Raw genomic sequence first — 25,091 nt, forward strand, 5'->3', positions numbered from 1 at the left:
TTTCTTTTTCTGTCAGAATATCAAGCAGCCCCCTGAGGTCGAACACAAAGTCATCAGTGGCTGGTCTCCACACCATACCCAGCACCTTCAGCACAGACACGTGTGACTCTGGGTGCACAGCACAATCCATCAAGCCTTCCTTCCATTTTTCTTTGAGTTCAGGAGAGTTTGTCATCCATTTACATAGCTCCATGCCTGCAGCAGACATAATGTTCCTGGCTGTTGTTGTCACTGTATGTGCCTCTGTCACCCCACTTGCACTTGAAATGAAATCATCGACATAGAGTGAGGAGCTGAGGGCTTCTACCACTTGTGGGTGTTCGAGCTTGTACTGTCTTAAATGCTTCCTTATGGTGGCTGCAAGTAAGAATGGGCTTGACGAAGCTCCAAACACCACTCTCGTCATTCTGAGAAAGCGCAGCGTCACATCCTTCTCCTCTGTTGGTGGTCCAGTGAACCACAGAAATCTTACAGCGTCCCGATCTCTTTCTGAGAGTGATATCTGCAAAAATGCTTTCTTGATATCTGCCATATATGCAATTTCATGCAGTCTGAATTTGATCAAAATACTCAACAGATCTGGATTCAGATTGGGACCTGTTAAAAGACAGTCGTTTAGTGAGGGACTTCTATCTTCGTGGGATGATGCATCAAACACAACCCGCAGTTTCGTTGTTGCCTTATCCTCTCTCAATACAGCGTGATGAGGTAAGTAATATATCTGACTGCCTGGTGGTGATGCATGCTCCCTTGGCACATCCTCAGCCATTCCTTGTTTTAAGTAGTCCTCCACAACTTCATTGTATCTGCTGTAGAGTGTGACATCCTTGCTTAGTTTCCTTTTCAAACTCTCCAGTCTTTTTTTTGCGATGCGGTAATTGTCTTGAAGAGGAGGATGATGTTGTCGCCATGGCAACTCCACTTGGTAACGCCCATCCTTGAAGATGGAGGTTTCCTCGAACCGCTGCAACGCTTCTACATCCTCTGAGCTCTCAGACTTCTCATTTGTGATGCCCAGGGACTCAAGCTCCCAGAATGCATGCAGCTGTTTATCCATCTGTGCGTCATCGCTGAGCTGAATATGCATGCAGGTTGTCTCTGTCATGCTGGACACTGCTACTGGGCCTTGCACTGCCCATCCGAAAATGCTCTCCAGTGCCACTAGGCTCTTTGTCAGTCTCTCTACTCTGCCTGATACTATCTGCCAGTAATAATCAGAGCCGATTAGCACAGCAAGCTCAGGTTTATCATCTCCAGCACAGTCTGCTAGTTGAAGACCTCTGTTTTTCATTTCCATTTGTATATGTTCACCAGGCACTTTCATCAGAGCTGTGCACACTTTGGGGGTGACAACTGCCTCAATTTCAATTCCCTGCCGATTATCCCATACATTCTCCAAACTGAGCTTCACTATGTTGCGACTCACCGTTGTTGGAGCAGAGGAGCCAAATGTGTGAAGAGTAAGTGTCCCTTGTTTAGTAACAGGTAGCTGCAGCGCCTTCACCACATTCTCATGCACAAAACTCCCCTGACTGCCTCCATCTAGCAAGCAGCGGACCATCTTCCTGCTGGTGGGTCCTACGACCCATGCTTTGGCAGTTTGTAGCAGCACAGTGTTCTCAATGTCAGGTTTGCATTTCTCTGCTTGGGGAATTACTGAGGAAATAACAGTGTCAATGTTGGCAGCTGCAGCAGGTGGAGATGCTTCATTTTTCTCACAAATGGCTGCATGATGCCTGCCTCCACATGTGGCACATGACCTGCACTTTGACCTGCAAAACCTGGCGATGTGTTTGGTCCCCAGACACACAAAGCACCTGCCAAGCTTCTTCAGCTTTTCCTTGCGTGCTGACACCGGGTGGTCTGGACATTTTTCAGATTTGTGTTCAGCGCTATCACAGAACAGACAGTTTAGCATTTTCTGGTCAGCAATGTGTAGTGCAGCTGCAGATGGCATGCTTGGTTTCTTTGATTTCACATCATTGGCTGAATATGATTTGCTGCATGTTTTGTTAGCAGACTGGTTTTCTCTCTGGTTGTATGATTTCATCATTTGTAAAGTTCTCTCTCGGCTCTGAACCTCTTTCTGCAGAAACTTCAACACATTAGGCACATTCCATTCATCATCATCCCCTCTGTGACGGCTGTATTCAAGAGCCATGTCGTCTGGCATCATCTGGAGTAATATTGGGCACAACATTCCGCCATAGGTGTCTGATACCACTCCCAATGACTCTAGGCTTCTGATTTGAATTTCACAGTCATCATATAACTGCCTTAATGCACTGACATCCGATGATTTCTTTACAGGAGTGAGATTCAGAAGCTTTGACATGTGAGCATTTACAATGAGATCTTTCCTTCCAAATCTGCTTTGCAGAATATCAACTGCAGCATCATAGTTACTGTCTGTCAGTGTGAGTCCTGCTACTGCCTTTGCAGCTGTTCCAGTAAGATAAGTTTTCAGGTAGGTAAACTTTTCTTTTTTGCAAAGTGCAATGTTGCTATGAATAGCAGTCTCATACTGGCTCCAAAATTCCTGCCACACACTAACATCTCCGCTAAACTTCTCAATTTGTAGCTTGGGCAGTCTTACTGTTGGTTTATTTGCGCTAACGTTACCATCACTTGACTGAGCAGGCCGTGGGTTACTCACAGTTTCATTTTCTCGGATCACTCGGTGAGCTCGCGCTTTCATCTCGATGACGCGGTCTCTGTATTCCTCTGCGAGTTCAATCTCCGCCTCCACGTCCTCCAGTGAAGTGTGTTCCTCCACTATGGTGTCCAGCTCGCGCAAACTGTCCTCCTTTGCTGACAACACGGCTAACATGTCCCGCACACGATCGATATCCTTGTCTTCCTTTAATAATTCAACGTCGATCTGGTTCAGCAGTCTCGTTGTGGAACTCCGTATGGTCCGACGCTTTCTTTTGGACCGTTCATATTGTTCCACACCGGTCGATCGCTCTTCGTCACTCATAGTCTTCTGCTTTCCGGGTTTTCGGCACCAAAAATGTTGTACATTTATCGTCTTAGAAAACTAGGAATAACGAAGTGAGACGTTGCTTCGTTTCATACGTTTAATGAATAAAAGGAAAACGAAAGTAAAAAATACAGCGTGAGCTTGTTCAGCAAATCGTTCACAAGATGGCCGTTGTCGAATCCACCAGCCATTCACAAACCTTCCCGTGCATCACGTGACCTTTACCATTGCTCAAGGCATCCTGGGTAATGAAGTCAATTCACAAATCAAAATGACACAGAATGTTTTAACCACATATGTATCTGTAACATGAACTGTTAATCTTAATGTTATGTATTAAATGTTAACTTACTAAATTTGAACTTATCAATATTAACCTTCGTAACTATTAGTTTAAATAGTTCCCTAACAACCTTTTCTCAACAGTATTCAAATGATAAAAAAAAAAGGGAACATATTTGTATATTGTTCCCATTCCAATTAACTTTATTTAATGTTTCCTTCTACTTGTCTTACTGTAAAAGTTAAGTTTTTAGTTGCTGGCATGTTCTGATCTTTTAAGTTTGACATTAGGCCTAATATGTGTAATAGAGCCTATATAATAACTTTGCCAAATATTTTACAATGAGTTTCTGCTGACCATAGACTAGCCTAATGTTGTTGTTGTTATTGTTATTATTATTTACAGTGCTTAAAAATGCCATCATTATAATTACTTATTGCAATCAAGCTTAGCCTCTTAAAGAGACATGTGAAGCGTCTTTTCTGCAGGACCATGATCATCTTTTTAATGAAATCTGATTTATTTCTTAGCCATTTGCGTAGCCATTGGAAGCCATACGCAATTAGCACTTTGACACTTCAAAAAGTTCATAAAGAGATCATAAAACGAATCCATATGAATTGAGTGGTTTCGTCCAAAATATCTGAAGAGTCTCGATCTATGTGATGAACAGATTTAATTTAGGCTTTTATTCACAAATAAATATTGATCAGCGAACATAAGCTCAACCTCATTGGTTCTTGCTGAAGCTCAGACGTTCTGCGTTACACGAGAATGAACCTCATTGGTTCTCGCACATCAAGCGAACATGCTTGAGCTTCAGTTTACCACAACTAATGTGTGAGTTGATGAATGTTTATGTGTGAATAAAAGCATGTTTATCATATAAAGCGATCGAGTCTCTTCTTCGCTCAATTCATATGGATTAGTTTTACGATCTCTTTATGAACGGAGGGACTTCGGAAGATTTCATCAAAAAGATCTTCATTTGTGTTCTGAAGATGAACTAAAGTCTTACGGGTTTGGAACGACATGAAGGGGAGTAGATAATGACAGATTTATTTATTTATTTATTTATTTGGGAGGTGGGGGGGGGGTGAACTAACCTTTAAGCACTTATTATCAGGCTCTTTGGTAATATGCAGTGTGAAAATCTGTTTCCATCTACAAGGGAACTGTCTCATCCATAATATGCAGCATAATAATTGCTGCAACTCAATAAGGAACTGAAATACTGTCATAATTTAATGATAATGTGTCAGAAAAGGTTTTTTTTCTTTGTGAAGATGTAAAAAAACAATGAATTTCATGGATTCAAAAGGTATAACACAAATACTGTGTGTGGAAATAACAAAACTTTCTTTAGTTAACCAACAGATGGAGCCAGACATTTATATAGCAGAAAGGGGCTATCACACTTTTTCTCTAAAGTGTTTATTTCTAACAGCACGGTTATATTTAAAAGACAGTTGCTGTAGAAACAGATGATGGTTTGGCTGCAAAATGCATATAGTGTGAATGTGTTGTTAGGTTGTTGTTGTTTTTCTAAATGTGGTCATTATCTGAGAAAGTTGTCTAGATGAGGATTAGCATATCCGTGTAGTTCTGGCCTAAAAGAAGTGTATTTTCTATGTTTTCTGTTGCATTGTGCAACCAACCCCGAAGTCATGGGTTAGATTTCCGCACGGACACTTATGAAACCACTTAACCATTAAATACACATAACGTATTAATGGTGCGGTGTTTAATGGATCTGAGGTTTGCAGAATGTCCAAGTGGTTTCGTTTCCCACATATCAGCATTTTGTCGTTTTAATGCCGTTGCTCTCATTGGTAAATCAATATATCTGTGTTATATTGAGCGATGGCCATGTTCCCAAGTGAAGCGCGTTCCTGTAAAATCAAATCTCAATTTTCAGCATCATTACTCCAGTCGTCAGTGTCACATGACATGATCCGTCAGTATTTATTCTAATATGCTCAAGAAACATTTCTTATTATTATCCATGTTGAAAACAGTTGTGCTGCTTAATCTTTTGCTGGAAACTGTAATTATTTTTCTTTTCAGAAGTTTTTGATGAATAGAAAGTCATTTATTTGAAATAGAAATATTTTGTAACAATGTTTAAGTTGTTACTGTCACTTTTCATCAATTAAATGCATCCTTTCTTAATAAAAGTAGAGAAAAAATCTTACCGATCTGCGTTATTAGCATTATATCGTCAACCTTCCACAAGATGACAGCATCAGCCATGGAGAAAAAAAAAGCAATATCATTTGATCGCTATTGCGGTCTACGGAAGCTGTTTTTCATCCCATCTGACAAAATATGTGGTTCTGTAGAAAATATTAATGGGATATTAAACCTTAGTATTTTATAATAACGAGAATCATTCTTGTTATGACTTCATATCTGCTAATAATGAGAAACCCTCATAATAATGATTTCTCAAAAATACTACGAGACACTAACTCACAATGATGACTTAATATCACATTATTAAAACAGAATCACAATTTTTAATCAACTGTGACAGAAACCGACTTCCATATCAGACACAGTGATTGACAAACCTAGCTGAATAATGCAGGCCAACTAGGGCAGAGTATTTCTTATGTACTAAGTGTGTGTGTGTGTTGTTGCATCTCTGTGTCCGACAGCATCCCGTAAATGCCCCGCCCTGCCTCTGCACCAGGACATCAGACTTCTACCTGTTAGACTGCGGCATCACCGACCTATCCTTGGCAACCGGTACCGCGGTAACCTGAGTCTCCTCCTCCGCTTCCTCCCAGTCCGGACACCAGAACGCATGCAGTGAGGACACACCGCCTCAGCACTTTCGTGAGTGTGTGTGTGTGTGTGTGTGCGAGGGGGAACGAGTCTGGTGTGCGCATGTGGCCCTGTGCGAATGTGAATAATTGATTAGGACGCAGCTTCAGAATGTCCTGCCGGGGCCGTCCTGTGAGTGTGTGAGGTTGAAGGGTGAGAGTGTGTATATGCTTGTCAGTAGAGATGGGGGATAAGAGTGCAGTGCACCAGCAAAAACAGCCTCCTTACGATGGACTGTGCAACTACGCCCAAAAAATTACCTCCTGCTTCGGACTTGATGGTAAGCACTGTCTCAGACTTCCCAGTGTCTTGTTCTGTGTGATTTATGTGTTTCTCTCTATAGGAGGCTTGGGGGCTTTGTGTTTACGCTTGGTTTGTGTTCATTGTTTTCCTTTGTGAGGGAGTTGTCTCTGATATGTGCGCTGGAGCTGGATCAGTTTTCGGTTTGCTCTGCAGCAGAGAGATTTATTCCCACTGTACCTTGTGTTAGTTTGTGCTAAGCTAATTTGCTGTATGGTCCACTTCACAGAAGAAACTCGTCTGTCCCGTGTGTGTAGAGAACATGGAATTCAATGGGAGTGAGAAGAGTGAAGGGAAAAATATAAATCTGAATGATAAAACATTAACGTAGATGGTATCTAAAACATATATGAAGAGGACATGTTGTCCTGCCCATTTATTCACTGTGGTCTTTTTGTAGCACAGGAGATGCGTTAAGGGGGTCACCTAAAAATGTTAAACTTGTCATAATGTACTCACCCTCAAGTTGTTCCAAACCTGTTTGAATTTATTTCCTCTGCTGAACACAAAACAAGATATATTGAAGAATATTGGTAACCAAACAGTTGGGCTTCATTGACTTCCATAGTATGGAAAAGAAACAGTCAATGGGGCCCATGAACTGTCTGGTTTATGACATTCTTCAAAATATTATCTTTTGTGTTCAGCAGAAAAAAAGAGATACAGGTTTGGAGCAACTTGAGGATGAGTAAATGTTGACGACAATTTTCATTTTTCGGGGTGAACTATCCCTTTAACTGATATCAGTGGATGAATGATTTCAGCGCTCAAGAGCATGTTAAACTCTTCAGTCTTTTTGCGGTTTCTATGCCAAGTACATGTGTCAAGTTTGAGGCATGTTAAAGATGTTTTCAGAGTTTATGTATCAGTTTTTGGCAATCTACGGAGACCACAAACAAAAACAGCTGGAAGTCACTTGGCGAGTTTTAGGATCACAGCAGTGAGTGAGTGAGTGAGTGAGTGAGTGAGTGAGTGAGTGAGTGAGTGAGTGAGTGAGGTGAGTGAGTGAGTGAGTGAGTGAGTGAGTGAGTGAGTGAGTGAGTGAGTGAGTGAGTGAGTGAGTGAGTGAGTGAGTGAGTGAGTGAGTGAGTGAGTGAGTGAGTGAGTGAGTGAGTGAGCGAGCGAGCGATGCATATCTATTTATATTATTTTTAATATATTTTTGCACTCTATACACCACCGCTCAGAAGTTTTAGGTCGGTAAGATTTTTAAAAGGAAATAAAAAGAAGGCTCTTCTTTTTATTCAAAATACAGTAAAAACAGTAATACTGTTCCTGTTTTGTTTGTTTTTTTCAATTTAAAAATAACTGTTTTCTATTTATAAATATATATTATGAAATGTATTCCTATAATGTTACAAAAGATTTCTATTTCAGATAAATACTGTTCTTTTGAACTTTCTGTTCATCACAGAATCCTGAAAAATCACAGAATCAATTTCAACATTGATAATAATAATTGATAATGATAAGTAATGCATATTTATAGTGACTGTTATGCAAATGATCTAAATTAGTGTTAACTTCTAGAAATGTCTAGTTTAATTTGCGGTAATAAAAGGTGTTGTAAGTGATTTTGACATTTTTCTAACCTCTTTCCAAAATTTCGCACTCCAAAGACACATCAAATCTTATGCCAAAACCATAGACGTACAGAGTTTCAGATTGGCTAAATAAGCTCTGTATTTTGTGTTCTGCTTCTGAAAACCCCTATCAGTCAACCACTCAGCCTGAAGGCCCTTTCACTGATTCACGTCAACATTGTCCAATGCAATGAAACCCTTTCTTGAACTCATTTAAATTCACCAAGAGCACCCGGTCAGTAAAGTCCAATGTTCAGCAAGTTATTTTTCCTTTCTGCAATGTATCAAAGCCGTTATACAGAGACCATTTCTGTTCTAAACACAAATGTTGTTTAGCATTTATGGTACATTTCCCACTCTCTTTCTACTAACAATCTTGTAAAATTGCCCTTTTTGTGTCATTTTCAACTTTCATGTTGAGGTTAAAGCAGTGCATGGGTCATGTGAAAGGGCCTTGAGAGAGATCGGAAGAGAGCTTCATTTAACGGAGACAGCAGAGCTCTATTATTCATGAAGCCCTATATCACAGAAGCAGAGGAAGATCATGAGAATCTTCTCAACAACATCTCTCTCTCTCTCTCACTCACTCTCTCACTCTCTCACTCTCTCTCTCACTCACTCTCTCACTCACTCACTCACTTTAAACTTCATCTCTCTTCACCCCTCCCTTTAAAATCTCATTTTCAGTTGACATGTAAATTATGTTCAACATTTGACAGTTTAAAGATTACATGCATAATTCTAATCTGCCTCAGTCTATTATAAATTCTATCAGCATCTGCAAAACCCTTTGACGCTCTTTTCCAAAACCCAATGAGCTGGTGTGCCAAGATAATGGCATGATTTTTCATTTTGATTGAAATTTAGAATTATTCAAATAGATGAATTTATCATAAAAAAAAAAAAATTGTTATTAAATAAAGTGTGTGTATGTGTGTGTTATAACCTTCACTGTAAAGGATAAGTATGATGCAGCAGTTTGTCCAAAATAAGTTATCTTAGAAATGAAAGATAATTACCTTTCTGTACAACCTTTCTTAAAAATATTGCTAGCATACACATCTTTGTAGGTTATGGAACAGAGCCTGTGTGTGTTTAATAAGTATAAACTGCTGAGCCACGGCCTCTCTAATGCATCTAAGACCCTCTGCCGAGCAGCACATGTCTCTTAAATCTCATTCATACTCTGTAATATCATAACGGCAGCAGGTTAGTGCCTTTCTCCACGATTTGTCATCATTTGGTGATTTATCCCGGTCAGTCAATGACAGCGACTAAAGCACTCTTCGACATTACAAGTTACGTAATCTGATTAACTTTTTCAAGTAATTGATAAAGTAATGCATTACTTTAAAAATATCTGAAAGGTTTGTTTGAGCAGCGCGCTCTACTGTACAGGCATGAAATTGCATTTTCTCTATCCCGAGGCTCATTCATTTCACTTTGGTGTGAAAGGGCCTTTACATTTGCCAAAATATAACTTGTTTGTTTGTTTGTTTTGTTATTAAAAAACAAACAAGCGAGGCCAGCCCAGGTGAGAAAACGTAATTCAAAAGTAATGTAATGGATTACTTTACATAAAAAATAACTAAGTAAAGCAATTCGTTACTTTTTTAGGGAGTAACACTATTGTCCTGCATTGCTTTTAAAAGTAACTTCCCCAACACTGCTCTTCAAACAGCAATAAGCAATGTTTGATATATAATTACTAATGTCTATCATAGTTTACTGGACTCGTTTTTTATCAGTAGTCGGTTGTCTATTTCTTAATCATTTATGTAATTTTTTTAATTATTAGATTTATTATTATTTTTCCGTTGCCTGGATGCCAATTCACCCAGAAAATTGGCAGAAAGCTCAAAAACCCATAATGAAGTTTCACCAGGCAGCACAATGGGAAATTTAGCTGTAGTTACAATATTTGATGAAGGTCAAAATAAATTAAAAAAGCAGTGTGAAACTCAGCAATCCCATATTTTATTACCTGGACATTTTAAATACATTCTCTAGAAAATTATTATAATAAATTACTGCTGTTCCTTGTTTCCTCTTTTATTTTATTTATGTATTTATTTATTTGTTGTTTTTAATCAGAAAATGTCCCGTGCCCATTTGTTCTCACCTTTTTTCTCCAGACGTTAGGGAACAAATAGAGTGGTTTGGGTGGGATTTATGAACTTGTAACGGTTATTACACCTCTCATTTCATCTTCATAAGACATTAATTAAACCACAACAGTTTGATTATTTTTTTATTGTGCCAAATAAAGCTGCCTTTATATTAATAATAGTATATCACAAAATGCATTGCTCAAGATTACAGACTCTGCAAACATATATGAAGAATTAACATTTTAATTATTGCTGCCAGATCATAACAGTTTTTTCATCGTTCTTACATCAGATTGTTGCGTTTTCTGACCGCGCTTTTCTTTGGCTGAATTAGAAAATCCTGTGATTAAAGATTTAAAGGAGTTTGTGGGATTATAACTAATCTATATCTCTGAGTATCTGTTTTCAGCTAATCTCATGCATTACATTTCAATTGTATTAATAGAAAACAGACTGCAGTTTCTAAAAAAAGAATCGAACTGCAGTTTCTAAAAAAAGAATCGAACTGCGAATAAGGGCTCGCTAATTGTCTCCAAGATGACCATTCTAGATTTGGATCAAGATCAGGGTATTTTTAGTCGTGTTGTTAAACTGCTCTGAGCTGGGCGCTTGTGCGGCAGCTCTGGTGGCGTCGGCAAACCCCGTCCAAGAGATAATCTGGGGGGGGGGGGGGGAGACGTCAGGGTAAATCCGCTTAGGAGAAGGAAAGGAGCTATTCGAGCCACTTCTTACTCTCCACTCTGGATTGGGGTTCACCTGTGGTCTTCACCTGACACAGAAGCAGGAGCATTGCGTCTGGCAACCGCTGAAGTGTGACGAGTAAGCATTTAATTGAAGATTTAAGATTTGTTACTCTGAAGACCAGAGGTTGGTTCAAGTTTGGCGCTCACCTGCTGGAACATTTTGACCGCTGGGTCAAAAGGCTTTTTGGATCTGGATATTGAGTCAGTTGTGGAGAAGACTAATTCCTAAAGCATTTTTTGGCCAAGTTTGTGTGTTTTTTAAGGACTTCTTGTGCACCGCAGCCATGCCTTCCCTTCCCACTTTGAACAGCCTGGGGAAACTGTGCGGCTCGGGACGCAGTCAGCAGGTGGATCGCACCCGGGTCAAACGCACAAACTCCGTCAAACGCATGTCTGTCATAGAGAATGGACGTGTGGCAGAAGTGCTGTACCTCATTCCCAAACAGTCCATGATGCAACAGCTGCCGTTTATCAACCCTGACGACTACTACCTGAGCGAGAGCCTGACGCCCGGTACGAACAGTTGTGGGTTGCGCTTTATATTGTGCTTCAAACCTAGCATCGCACACCTCTTGTTCATTGCATAATGTCACAAAAGAGACAGTATTAGATTAGTTTGCAAATTTAGACCCATGATCAACTGAGCAATGGTAATTGTTCATTTTTAGGAAACTTTAGTCAGCGTTGTTCTGTGTACTAGGTGCAATGCATTAACAAGTCATTTAATTACTGTAATTTAGTTACTTTTCCCTCAAGTAAAGTAAGGGATTACTCTTAATTTTTATGTTATTTAATTCGTTACTGATACTGTATAGACTATAGAACAATTATTGCACTTTATTTTACAGTATGTGTGCTTACAGTGTACTTCATATAAGGCCACTACATTGGTTAAGGTTAGGTTTAGGTTAGTATATAGTTATTACCTGGTTATTATAATCACTGTAATAAGTAGCCTACATGGTAAGTACATGCGGAAAAGGACTGTAAAAATAAAGTGCTACCAAATAAACATAAAAGTATATAAAACAATAGTGGAATTAACATCAGAATTGAACGTCTAATGTTAAAATGTATATTTTTAATATAAACTCCCTTTAAACACTGGTCAGTTCAAGAATAATGTATGCAATTTTATATATATATTTTTTTTTTAAATTAAAAGAGCAGTTTCATGTCTATCCTTGTATTGTTCAACGATAATTTGTAATATATAATGCAATACTTTTTAAAGAGTGATTAAGTACAGTAATCGTTTTACACCGTTGAAGATGTACAGTAATATAGGTATTTAATTACTTTTTTAGTGTAACTTACCCAACACTGGTCCTTGAAAATTTGTGTCTTTGTTGCCAACATGATCTCATTAGCATTCATATAATTTCATATGGAAAATATTTTATATGAATATTCCAACAGCTTCCAAAACATGAATCCTTTTACGTATCAGTTGCTAAAACGGGATTGCATGCTTTTCATGGGATGGAAGCAATTCATTATGCTAATCAAGAGGTAGTGCTCATATAAGTGCAAGGAAACATCTTGACACATCAAACTTGTGTGTGTATATGAGGAGGAAAGAGTATTATGCAATTTATTAATCAGTACACTAATGTAAAAAAAAATGATGGTTACTGCTTTTCGAAAATGAGTTTTATGTAACTGTAAACTTCTACAAGGATGCTTGAATCTACCAAAAAGGCTTTACTCGTATTAGACCATCGGCCAGATCCAGCACGTCAGATTTCCTCCGTCAGTCTTCAGATTTCTTGGGATTTGCTCGTAAACTCTTGTTTGGGTAAAGGTTTACACAAACAGATTACAGTGATTTTGTGGGAAAGGAACTTCATTTGGTTTGAAAGAAGAAGCTTTTACGTGCATTACCGTTCAAAAGTTGGGTTTTTTATTAAAAACGTTTTTTTAACTTTACAATAAGTTCTCATTTGTTTACATTATTCACTAAAATGAACTAACAATGAGCAATGCATTTGTTTACAGTATTTCGTTCATTGTTAGTTCATTTTAGTTCACAGTGAAATTACTAATATCAACAGATACAAAAACATTTGTATTTTGAAATTAGCATTATTGTTAACTAATGAAACCTTATTGTAGTTACCAAAAAAATTTATTCAGCAAGGATTAACTAAATTGATCAAAAGTGGCAGTAAAGACATTTATAATGTTTGTATTGAGTCTTTCTGTTAATCAAAGTATCCTGCTAAAAATGTATACTTCACAAAAATATTAAGCCGCACAGCTGTTTTCAACATAATAAATGTTTCTTGCAGCAAATCATATTAGAATGATTTCTGAAGGATCACATGACACATCACATGACTGGAGTAATGATCCTGAAAATTCAGCTTTGAATAAACATGTTTATATATAGATTCAAATAGAAAACGGTTATGGGAATAATATTTCACATAACTTTTTTTTACTGTATTTTTGATGCAGTCTTGGTGAGCGTAATAGACCTCGTTAAAACATTTTAAATCTTAGATCAACCCCAAAATTAGATGTTTCAATTGTGTTTATGTTGTTTGTAGACAATAGTGAAAATGACACAACCAGGTGCACAGCTAAATGTACATTTATTTTAATGTTTTAGGACACCGTATCAATTCAAAAGTAAAGCAACTCTCGAGATGTCTGTGTTCTGTTTACCTGCATATTTGTTGATTTATTTTTTAAGTTGCGTTTCCCCCATCCTGGCATTCCATAATGTACCATATAGATCCGCTTGGAAGAGTTAACTTCCGGACATGTGGAGAACTAAGAGCTTTTACAGGGTCATCTGAGAAGGGCAGAGAGTCAGTAATTGTGGAGCAGTGTTATTGGGAAAGATAATGGCATGACAAATCAATGAAAGTGCTCTTATGTAAATAACAGTGAGTTGTAATTATTCAACAGTGCAGTGCTATTGCACAGTAATTCAAACAAATTGCACAGCGTTTGATGCATGTGAAACCATTTTTAAATCGAAATTAGATGCAGGGCTGCATTATGAATGGAGCAGATGCCCCAGGACCTCAGAATAGACACCTGGGTATAGATTTGGTCATCTATTTAAAAAAAAAATTGACAATTTAAATTTGATGATCATCATTGAGTATTTAGCTTTTAGAAATGTGTCCGCACTAAACCAGTCTATGATTAATGTACGTTTTTGCGTGTTCATTGATGCTTTGGCATGTTAATGATGTGTTGTGAGGTCACGCTGGCACCTCAGGTTGAGGATCCTCAGGTTACCTCTGATCCAGACTCAACCTTAGATGCCACAACTACAGATCGCCCATTCACGGATGTGTTTTCACGCTGCCACCTCAGGTTGATGATCCAGATTTCCTCTGATCCAGACTCCAAAATATATCAGTTTCTACTAAAATATTAAGCAGCAAATCTAAATTGTCTCATTGTTTTGAGTTTTACAAACTTGTTTCTTTTAATTTAAACAAACTTAAATTTAACTGAAACTGAACTGGGATTTCTCTTTCCCAGCATGTTTAATGTTTTGCTATGCTAATTTAGAATAGCTTCTGTTATGTTGGGATTTTGGGGGGTTACCATCATGGTGAACAGCATTAATATGCTATCAAAGCATTGCGTTACCAATTAAACAAGTTAGCATTAACATGCAGCAATATATATATATATATATATATATATATATATATATATATATATATATATATATATATATACACACAGTATATTGCTGCAAATAGAAATCCCAGCCCAGTTTCAGTTTAATTTATGCTCGTTTAAATTTAAAGAAACAAGTTCATAAATGTAAAACAATGAAACAATTCAGATTACTTAAGATGTGTCAGCTTTGAGAAACCAGAAGAAAAAGTTCAAAATACTCATAAAAGTTAATTTGATTGAACTAATTCATTCAATTTAAGTTCACCCTACTCAAACCAATTAATTATTTTAATTTGGGTTTACAGTGTCACTTAACTAGATATTGACGAGCAGAAATCTGTATTCTGCTTTGTTTTTGAGCTTGTGAAATATTTTGTACATGCACATTTTTTTACTGAGAGAAATTGTGATCAGAAAAGACACATTTTGGCTCATTTCTTCTTTATTTTGTGTATAGGCGCCGGTTGTGAATCATACTGTTGTTTGAGTGGTTTTTGCTGTTCAGTTATTGTGGTGTCAGCTATTTCTGATAAACCCATTCGAAACTGCATGTATGAATGAACAAAATGAAAGGCAGAGGAGTCCTTTAAGATCTATCTAAAAAGAGTCAGTCATAAAACTTCACAATAGTGAAATATTTGGAATTTATATGTTGCTTGCAATTTAATTTATTTATTTTTGTCAGAATTTACAGCTATTTTTGAGTGAACTCGGTGGAGTGTTTTTGTCCACAGAATAGTGGACAGAAGAGAAGACTTTCTGCTCATGTAGTTCTTTGAGAGTGAGTGTCAACTCTGTTGTGTCTAGTAATAGGATTGTCAGAGCTTAATCACAGGGATATTTATAGTGGATTAAATAAGATCATGTCCTGTCTGCTGCCATGATCCCGACAAACCTGTGTGACCTAAGGATACTTCAGGTGAAGGCGGCACGGCTGGCCTTTCTCAGCAAAGATGCTGACATTGCAGTTATTTAATGAGTAGCAGGATGGGCTGAGCACATGAGTTTTGTAGTATATATGCCTAGTTCTGTCATGATCTCTAGATGGCGCAAACTGATGATATTTACAGCGTTAACTTCTTGGCTCAAGCTGATTGGTTCCCATCGCATCTGCAGCCAATGAGCTTGCTGCTCAATATTTAAATGGCTGGTTACCATTCACTAGCCGCGTTTCCATTACCCTTCAAATTGCGCAAATTGAAATTGCGAATTGAAAATACGCTCAATGGAAACACGTCAATTTCGCAAAAACTCTCGCTTATCGCAAAAAAGTTTTTACGCTCGCATGAGGAGGTTTTTCAGCCAATTCGAAAAAGGAATATTTCGCAAAACTGCAATGGAAACAGTTTTTGCGCATTTACAGTCACCTGACTTAGAAGACGCGGTGTGTTTGGGGTCCATGTACGCAAATAATAATAATTATCATCATTATTATAACATTTACTAGGCTACATATTTAGATGACGCTTTTATCCAAAAAAGGAACAAAGCAATTCGTCAAATGTCATTCATAATACGGGTTAGACAATAATAATACAGAGCTGAGATTATCACAAATAAACACAATATTTTGACGCATATCTAAGGGTATGTGTGGAGTGTGGAGCGCGCACTACGGCACGGAGGCGCGGGCGTGAACACTTGCATTTTCCTATTAACAGTGAAACAACTTAATATAGCCTACTCTATAATTTCTGGTCATACAGAAAATAATAATACATTATTTGTAACTACTTTTATTTGTGTAAACAATAACAAGAAAATGTTGTGCTTTTGTAAAATAAAATAAAACAATCAGGCGCGTTTTCATGATCTCCCTGAACTGGAGCGCGAGAACTGAAACAAAATATAGCCTATGTAGGCTAAAGCTTGAAATGTCCACTTTAAAACGAACAAATTCGAATCGAAAGCTAATACATTTTGTTCTGATTAAGTAATCCGTATGAAAGGTGCATTTCTCTCTAAAAGAGCATCTGCTTAACAGCGGAGATGGAGATGTTTTTAGCCGAGTTAGAAAACAATAGTTTAATAATATTAATGGCTCTTCTTATTCAGCACTGCGGGAAAATGTCAATTCCAGGTTCTAATTTGGCCTTAGAAAACCAGTAAAATCGACAAGTTTTCCATATTAATTTGTGAATATTTTACATGTTACCATAAAGGGGAAAAAAGTCATTAAACAAACATCTGAAAATTCGTCGATATTTACTTTTTTGCGCAGCAGTTGGTGTAGCCAGTTTAAATTAAAATTGTGGTGTTCAACTTTGCGTTTTAAAAAGACAACCTTTTATTTTTCGTTTTTCAATTACGGGTTTAAAAAGGAAAAAACGAATGGACACAAAAGTAGCCTACATGGATCGTTTGGAATAGGAGACAGAGTTCTTTATTAAATTCATAAAAGAAACAATAATTAGCCTATAGGAATACTGGATTCTAAACTTCAAAGAAATGCCACAATCAAAACCTCAGCGCAGAAATGAGGGTGAAACACCCAGAAACTCCTTATATTTCGTTTGGAATATAAGGGTCTTTCCCTGCCATTAATGCTTGGATAAAACACGTACGTCTCCCTCCATTAATAATAATAATGTCTAATGCGGTGGCTGTGAGATTATATAAACCAACGTCCGCTGCCGTGATTTTTAGAATGACTTTATCGTGAGAGAAAAAAGGACGTTTTAGTCGCATAACATCAGTTAATGGAAACGCCGTCATTTCGCAATAGTTTTGTATCGATATTTAGATAAAAGCGCAAAACATTTGCGCAAATCTGTAATGGAAACGCGGCTAATATAGCAGTTTGCACACGCTTTCAAAATTCATCTAAAACCCCCCATCTTCCCCAGCTCCACCTGTATAGATCTGCTAGGGGTAATTGAGAAATGCTATTTGTGCAGCATGTCTTTGTGCAGCGTATCGGTGCATTTCATGTTAATTATTTTTTTATTTGCTTTTTTTCTGAGACTTTTCAGTGAAATGTATGACATTAAAAAATAAAATCCAATTTCAAATGCAGAAGCCATTTTCATATTAAATCCTCAAATATCAACACTGGCTATGTTTTCATGCATTTCAGAAAACTGCTTATTCCAGTGTTTTAGCAGAAAGCAGCAGTTTCCTGGTGTGCTTATAAAAGTACTGACATCCTGACCATCCCGGGACAGTCACATTGGCTCAACCTAAGGTGTGAGTTTGTTCAAACAATAGCAGGCAGTGAGTGTTTGGGAAAAATCATTATAGTATTACTTTTTTTTCATTTACTGAGGTTAATGGCAAAGAAATGACACACTTTACTAGTAATATTTTTAATCAATGTTAGTATTTGTTTGAATATTTCTTTTTGATATATTTTAATACATATGAACCTCATTACCTTTAAAAAAAATGGTTTACCCGCTTGATATGAACCTTTTGAATGCTTGTTCGAGCTTAATCAAGCCGAATTGGCTGCTACAATCATAAATTGTGCTTGGCAGAGCCGGTAACTTCCAGACTGCAGAGGAAGATGGGCGAGTCCTCGGATTAATGAGACAGAAAAGGGGGATGGGACGAGGGGTGGGGGCAGGAGGAGGAGGAGAAGAGAACAGAGGGGTACAGGGGAGCAGGCACACGCCGGGCTGCCTCTGTTGTTTTAGGAGACATTTAAGCTTTCTCTTAGTCACATTTTCCTCTTTCCTCCTGTGCATCTGTATTAGTTCACTGGATTTTTGCTTAGCGTTTTGAATGCGGCGTTGAATCTCACTGGATACGACTCCACCGGGGCTGGTTATTGATTCCTATCCACTTATCACTGATGGTCATGGTCAAGAAGAAAGGTAATTGTGTGTGTGTGTGTGTGTGTGTGTGTGTGTGTGTGTGTGTGTGTGTGTGTGTGTGTGTGTGTGTGTGTGTGTGTGTGTGTGAGAGAGAGTTACTGACCATCTTTATATCTTAGTGTGGTCACGTTGCACACTTTTAAGAGTAAATAGTCCATTATAATCTCAGAAAACAGTCACTTTTATGTCTTTCGGGAGGTTTATAATAAGTGTGAATTTGTTCATCACATTCTGTTCTTTCACCGCTATCAGTCCCATCATGCTTTATCTGCAGAGATGCAGGTTGGATCTCACTTCTTTTTTGAAGGTGATTCTAAGATGGTATTTTGTGGTTCGTTTGTTAAACATAGGTTGATAATCTTTGTTTATGTCCAGGTTGTATGTGAGCTATTTGAATCACAGGAACTGTTATATAACAGACAGCGTCCTTTGTGCTGCAGTCATACCTCTCAGGTCCACAGGTCATTGGATCAGAGCTGTCGGTCATTTCATTGTGGGATTGAGTTAGCGGCATGTCTCCTGTCATCGCCGTTGTTTCGGCTGTGTTGCAGTTTTAAATGGGATGCAGAACCGTGAGGTACACACGCGAAGCCCGCAGCCGTCGCCATAGCAACGCTGACAGGAAGGTAGATCCATTGTTGTGTCTCGCCTGCAGTGGCCTCTTTCGGTTTAAAGATGTCTCATCCCTGCTGCAGTTCATCTGCAGAGACGCACACTTTCTGTTCATGTCCTGCATTGTGTCTTTGACTATAATCAAGAATGGGACATTTATTACGGTATTTTCCCAATACTTCAGAGGGAAGACTGCAAGTGTAAAATGCATCTTTGTTAGCACAAACATTTACACACAATTGAGCTGCATTAAGTATTTAAATATTTGTCCTTATAGACTTTCAGTATTGATTTACAGTAATTTGAGAGTACGCAATATTATGATACTACATTATTGGGTTACTTTATTTTGATGGTCCTCTTTAGATATTCTACTAACTATAAGTAACTTTGCAACTACATGTCAACTATCTCTCACTAGAGTATTAGTAGACTGTCATTAGACTGTTAGGGTTCGGGTTAGTAGAATAGTTTGACATGTAGTTGCAAAGTTACTTCTAGTCAGTAGAAAGTCTGTTGGGAGCATCAGAAAGAGTTAAATAGCTGATATTCAGCAGACTTTCTACTTATACTCTAATGACTGATAGTTGACATGTTGTTACAAAGTTACTTATAGTTACCGGTAGTAAAATATCTATACTGGACCACAGAAATAAAGTGTTACCTTGGGATGTTCCATGAAAACATGCCGGCAAAGTACATGCTCTTACAAAAAGTACTTTTTAGTACCATGGTACTATCATGGTGATGTCACTGTGCCTTTATATAAGTGGCAAGCAAATACTTTGCTGAAGTTGTCAAATAAAATCATCATGTAAAAGTTAACAAAAATGTCCTTTAAAGGAACACTTCATAATTCGGTTATACTTTATTTGAAGGTGTCTTTGTTACACTGTAATTATTCATTTAAGGACTGAGTAATATTAAGTAACTACACTTATATATGGTTTGGTTGGTTTTAGGGTTAGTTGCATGTAATTGTGCATAGTATAGTTATTACTATTGTAACTACATGTAACATAATGTAACAATGACACTGTAAGATAAAGTGTTACCCATAATTATTTTACCTTGTGCACTTTTATTCATGTTATCAACTTGCCCATGGTGGCATCGGTCTAATTTGGCCAGTTTCTACCAAGTGACAGATGAATTTACACCAATGTTTTGATTTGACACACAATCAGCAAAACATCCTCCAACTTATACCATTTAATTTGTGCGTTTATTTTGCTATCATTTACATTAATGATTATATGGTTAGTTGTATTTTATTATTCACATTTTTCATTGTTTGTTCCATGCAGTCCCATATTGCTCACATTGTGAGAACAGATGGGACTCTTTCATTATTGTTCAAAATAAATTAATACTTTTATTCAGCAAAGATGCATTAAAGCCATACAATACAATACAACAAAAGTTTATATTTCAAATAAATGTTGTTCTTTTGAACTTTCAATTCATCAAAGAATCCTGAAAAATTGTATCAGGGTTTCCACAAAAATATGAAGCCGCACAACTGTTTTCAACATTGATAATAATCAGTAATGTTTCTTGAGCAGCAAATTAGCAGAATGATTTCTGAAGGATCATGTGACACTGAAGACTGGAGTAATGATGCTGAAAATTCAGCTTTGTCATAGCAGGAGTAAATCACATTTTTAAATGTATTTAAACAGAAAACATTTATTTTAAATTCTAATAGTATTTCACAAAAATACAGTAGTTTTTACTGTATTTCTGATCAAATAAATGCAGCGTTGGTGAGCAGAAGACTTTTCAAATATTCAAGTTCTTCAAAGAACACCATGGAATTACCATAATGCTAGTGTCCAAAAAAAACATGGTATATTTAATGTTAATACCATGGCATTTCTTGTCCAAAGGCGGCATTGCATGTACCCGTCATAGAGTAGCCAATCATATAATGCAATTGAGAAAATAATCCAAGCTAATTTAAGTATTGGAAAAAATTGTTCAATCTATATTTTACCCTATCTTTGTGTGCCAGTATTGTAGAGTATTGTGCCATTAGCTTAGCAGTATGGCAATGCAAAACTCTATTGAAATGAATTGCATTCCATACATACACTAATCACGCTTCCCCCCCAGTCAAGGCAGCTGTCTATAGACAGTAGAGAGCGAGTCCATCGAGCTGAAGTAATATGAGTAATGCTGGGCTCTCAGAGCTGGAGGTTAACTGTTCTGACCGGCCCACTTAATCTTGTTGTGCCACTTCAGAGCTTAATCAGCAAATGCCTGGAGGAAGTGTTTTATAAAGCTTCACAAAGAGTTTGAAGTACGGTAGCTGTCATCTATACTCTCCCACTTTCTTACGACTGTCATTCTCTTTTTCTGTGCATGTAAGATCCCTCAGTACAGTTTTTCTTTCATTAGTGAGTGATTAATATGGCATGTAGACTGTGAGAAGTGTTATATAATGTATTTTTTACAGGCTTCCATTAGGACCTGGGTAATATCTAGAGACCATTGTAGATATTTACATTGTAGAGACCCTAGCAATGTCCTACACTGCAAAAAATATAGTATTTTTGTCTAGTTTTCCATTACAAATATCTAAACATTCTTAAAATTGGCATGAAATGGAAGTTGCGTCAGTATTTTCTTCCCAATTGTGATGTATATCCAAGTGAAGCAGCTTCTTGGATAAGAAAAATGATGGCCGGGGTTTGATTTTGTCCATCAGGGATTGATTGGATGGTTGTGGTTTGCTATTGGTGGATCTCATGTGAGTGACATGCCCCGCCCTCACGCCAGTAAACACGCCATCAGAGAAGATAACAGATGTTGCTGCAAGTGCAGGGGAAGTTATTTTGATTATAGATTAGATCAGATTAGAGCACATAAATAAAAAAAATGATCTGCACTGATAAATATTTTATAATAAACACTGCAATATTCCATAGAAAAAAAAGATTTGTCCATTTTGATTTCATGGTGACTTGAAATCAAGATACATTTACTTAAGAAGGAAAATGACTTAAGATATTAAGTCTTGCTTTCTGAAAAAATATATCAAAATAAGTGAGTGTATGCTTAAAATAAGAAAATATATCTGTCAGTGGGTCAAGAAAAATAATCTTGTTTTCTCTTGGAATTATATTTTTTTGTATTACTCCATTACAGATATTTTCTAGTTTAAAGCAAGCACTTCATTTTGATAATACTTTTCAGAAAACAAGACCTCATATCTTAAAGGGATAGTTTTCTCAAAGATGAAAATTGTCATGATTTACTCATCCTCAAGTTGTTCCAGAGCTGTATGAATATCTTTCTTCTGCTGAACACAAAACAAGATATTTTGAAGAATGATGGTAACCAGACAGTTAATTGTAGCCATAGACTTCCATAGGATTTTTTTTCCCATACTATGGAAGTCAGTGAAGCCCATCAATATATATTTTGTGTTCATCAGAAGAAAGAAAGTCATACAGCTTTGGAACAACTTGAGGGTAAGTAAATCATGACACAATTTTCATATGGTGAACTATCCATATGTTAAGTATTTTTTCTGTGTTGAAACATTTAAGACAGCTTCGTTTACATTTTATTTCACTTTGCTTCTTCTACTTTTTAACATTTTTAAATGTACTGATATGCTGAATATATTTATAATGTATAATGATGCTTCAGCTCTGGCAGTGAGAGATACGGCTCTGATCCCACTTTCCAGTGCTTTGTTTAGCCTGGGACGTGAGGGTGAAGAGGGTTTGGAAAGGGGGCAGGGGAAGAGAGTCGACGCATAAATATGTATGAAAAAAGTCTGCGTCTGCGAAATGAATGTCCCTCGAGACTCGTACAATCCAACACGCATGCACACACACACAGCCCTGCCCTGTGATGCTGATTCAGTAGCGCAGGGACTGTCTGTGTTTGATCTTCAACACTTCCAGACAGAATGAGTCGCTCCTTCTGGATTAGTGTAGACACCGTGGAGAGAGGGAATGATGGGTTGGAATCTTAAGAGATGCTTCCTTAATTCTGAGATTTTGAGAAGGTTTTTGGGTGCACTGCTCTATATTGGATATCATATTCTTCATTTGCAGCTGCAGTACTGCTGGCAAAAAACAAAAAAAAACAAAAAATCTTTGTCAGTATGAAATGAAAATTCACATCTGTTTTCGAAATGCATGTTATTGATCTTATTGTGAACAATTCATTCATCCGTCATGGTTTTTACCTTGTCATTTTTCATCAATATGTCATAATTTGACATATTGACACCCTTTCTTACAATCGACTGCATTATTTGAAGTAGTAGGTCATCCAGGGACTTTTCGCCGTTTTATGAATACTGTATTCACTACTTGGCTCACATTTTGTTTTGTGGGTATACATTTATATATATGGATGGATGGATGGATGGATGTATGGCAGTTCAAATGTGTTTAAAATGACATGAGGGTGAGTAAATAATGAAAGTCATTATTCTATATATTTTGCATGATCTATTTCTTTTAAAGGGGTGGTAAAATAAATCTCTGATGTCCCAAGAGTGTGTGTGTGAAGTTTTAGCCCAAAATACCTCACAGATATTTTTATATAGCATGTTAAAGTTGTCACTTTTTGAGAGTATGCAAAAACGCACGTTTTGTGTCTGTTCCTTTAAATGCAAATGAGCTGCTGCTCCCGACACATGGGGCGGAGTTTCAAGAGCTTGTGTGTGTAAGCAGCTCCGATTACCTCACGCAGACACACACTAAAATGACAGAAACTGTTCTGCCTTTTGTTTAAACGGAGTCAGATAAAAATGGAGAGACTCAAGAAGAAGTGACAACATGTAGAAGCAACAGGACGTCTCTGAATGGTTAGTTGATGAATTTATGTTGCTGATGTGGAGTTAACGATCTTCAATTAGCATATTCTATCATGATAATCTATGAATCGCTCGTATAGGAACTGTTATGAGATGCACACAGAGTGACTTTCTATTGCATGTGAAAAGATGGATGCTAAAGTTTGAGCTGACTCACAAATGTGCTCTTATACAACAACTCTCCCTCTTCTCAACCTCTTACTGTCTATGTTCTCAGCATGGACTGCGTGTTCCTGGGGAGGGGTTTATGTAAATTTTAGGGTTGGTGATGTCACTAACCCGTGAGGAATGTTGTGTAGTCCCTACCGGCCGTTTGTTGTAGTCCTTAAAAAACGATTTCTTTAAAAGCTAATATCTTCTTTTGCTTTGAACTTTGAACGTTGTAACTTTGCAGATGTTGTTTATGCTCAAACAGCAACATTACACTCTAACTAAAGTTAGAAAAGTGAAATCATACTCAACCACCTCTTTAAAGCTACCGCTGTCACATTTTACAAACACTCACAATTGTAGCGGATGTTTTGGATAAAGTGAAGCTCAAAACTAATGCAAAATGAATGGAAAACAAATGCAGATCAATAATAGTAAAAGCTTTGTGTTTCTAAAGGAAGGAGTAATGCTTGTTCGTGCTGAATTGATAATCAGGTTTCGAGGACATCTGAGGTGAGGTGGTGATGTTTTTATAAGGGGTATTTTAAGGTACGTGATCTGCTGTACGAAGGCTAAGGAACTAGAGACGTGCATCTATACAGTCTGTCTGACTTTCACATTTCGGCACTGATTGCAATTTGATTTCTTGCTGAATGTCCTGTTTTATATGCATTTCATGACGACTTTAAGGTGCAGTGATAGGTAAGATTTATTCATTTTTTTGAAAGAAGTCTACTTTTGCTCACCAAGGCTACATTTATTTGATAAAAAATACAGTAAAAAAGATTAATATTGTGAAATATTATTACAATTTAAAATAACTGTTTTCTATTTGAATATATTTTAAAATGTAATTCATTCCTGAGATGCAAAGCTGTTTTTTCAGCATCATTACTCCAGTCTTCAGTGTCACATGATCCTTCAGAAATCACTCTAATATGATGATTTGCTGCTCAAAAAAACATTTCTGATTATAATCAATGTTGAATATAGTTGTGCTGCTTAATATTTTTGTGGAAATTGTGATACTTTTTTTTCCAGGATGTTTTGAGGAATATAAATGTCAGCATTATATAATTTGTTACATTATAAATGTCTTTACTGTCACCTTTGATCAATTTAATGCATCCTTGATGAACGGAATATTTACTAATCCCATAATTTTGAAAGGTAGTGTACTTAAGCTTGGTT

At 37.2% G+C, this 25,091-nt stretch overlaps 1 protein-coding gene across 8 annotated transcripts in view; it reads left to right on the forward strand.

The window, feature by feature from the left end:
* The window catches only part of ablim1a (actin binding LIM protein 1a), a 56,953-nt gene that overhangs the window by 3,559 nt on the left and 28,303 nt on the right, over window positions 1-25,091 (forward strand). For 5 of the 8 annotated variants that reach the window (XM_079635644.1, XM_079635637.1, XM_079635639.1 and 2 more), the window contains exon 1: window positions 10,846-11,345. In XM_079635644.1, coding sequence (XP_079491770.1) covers window positions 11,117-11,345 — 229 coding nt within the window. In that variant the 5' untranslated portion in view covers window positions 10,846-11,116. Of the gene's footprint in view, window positions 1-5,926; window positions 6,108-6,141; window positions 6,376-10,845; window positions 11,346-25,091 lie in introns of those variants that run through there. The other 3 variants (XM_079635642.1, XM_079635641.1, XM_079635640.1) reach the window with 3 other exon arrangements.

This window comes from Phoxinus phoxinus, assembly GCF_949152265.1.
Source record: "Phoxinus phoxinus genome assembly, chromosome: 14".
Taxonomy (NCBI): Eukaryota; Metazoa; Chordata; class Actinopteri; order Cypriniformes; family Leuciscidae; genus Phoxinus; species Phoxinus phoxinus.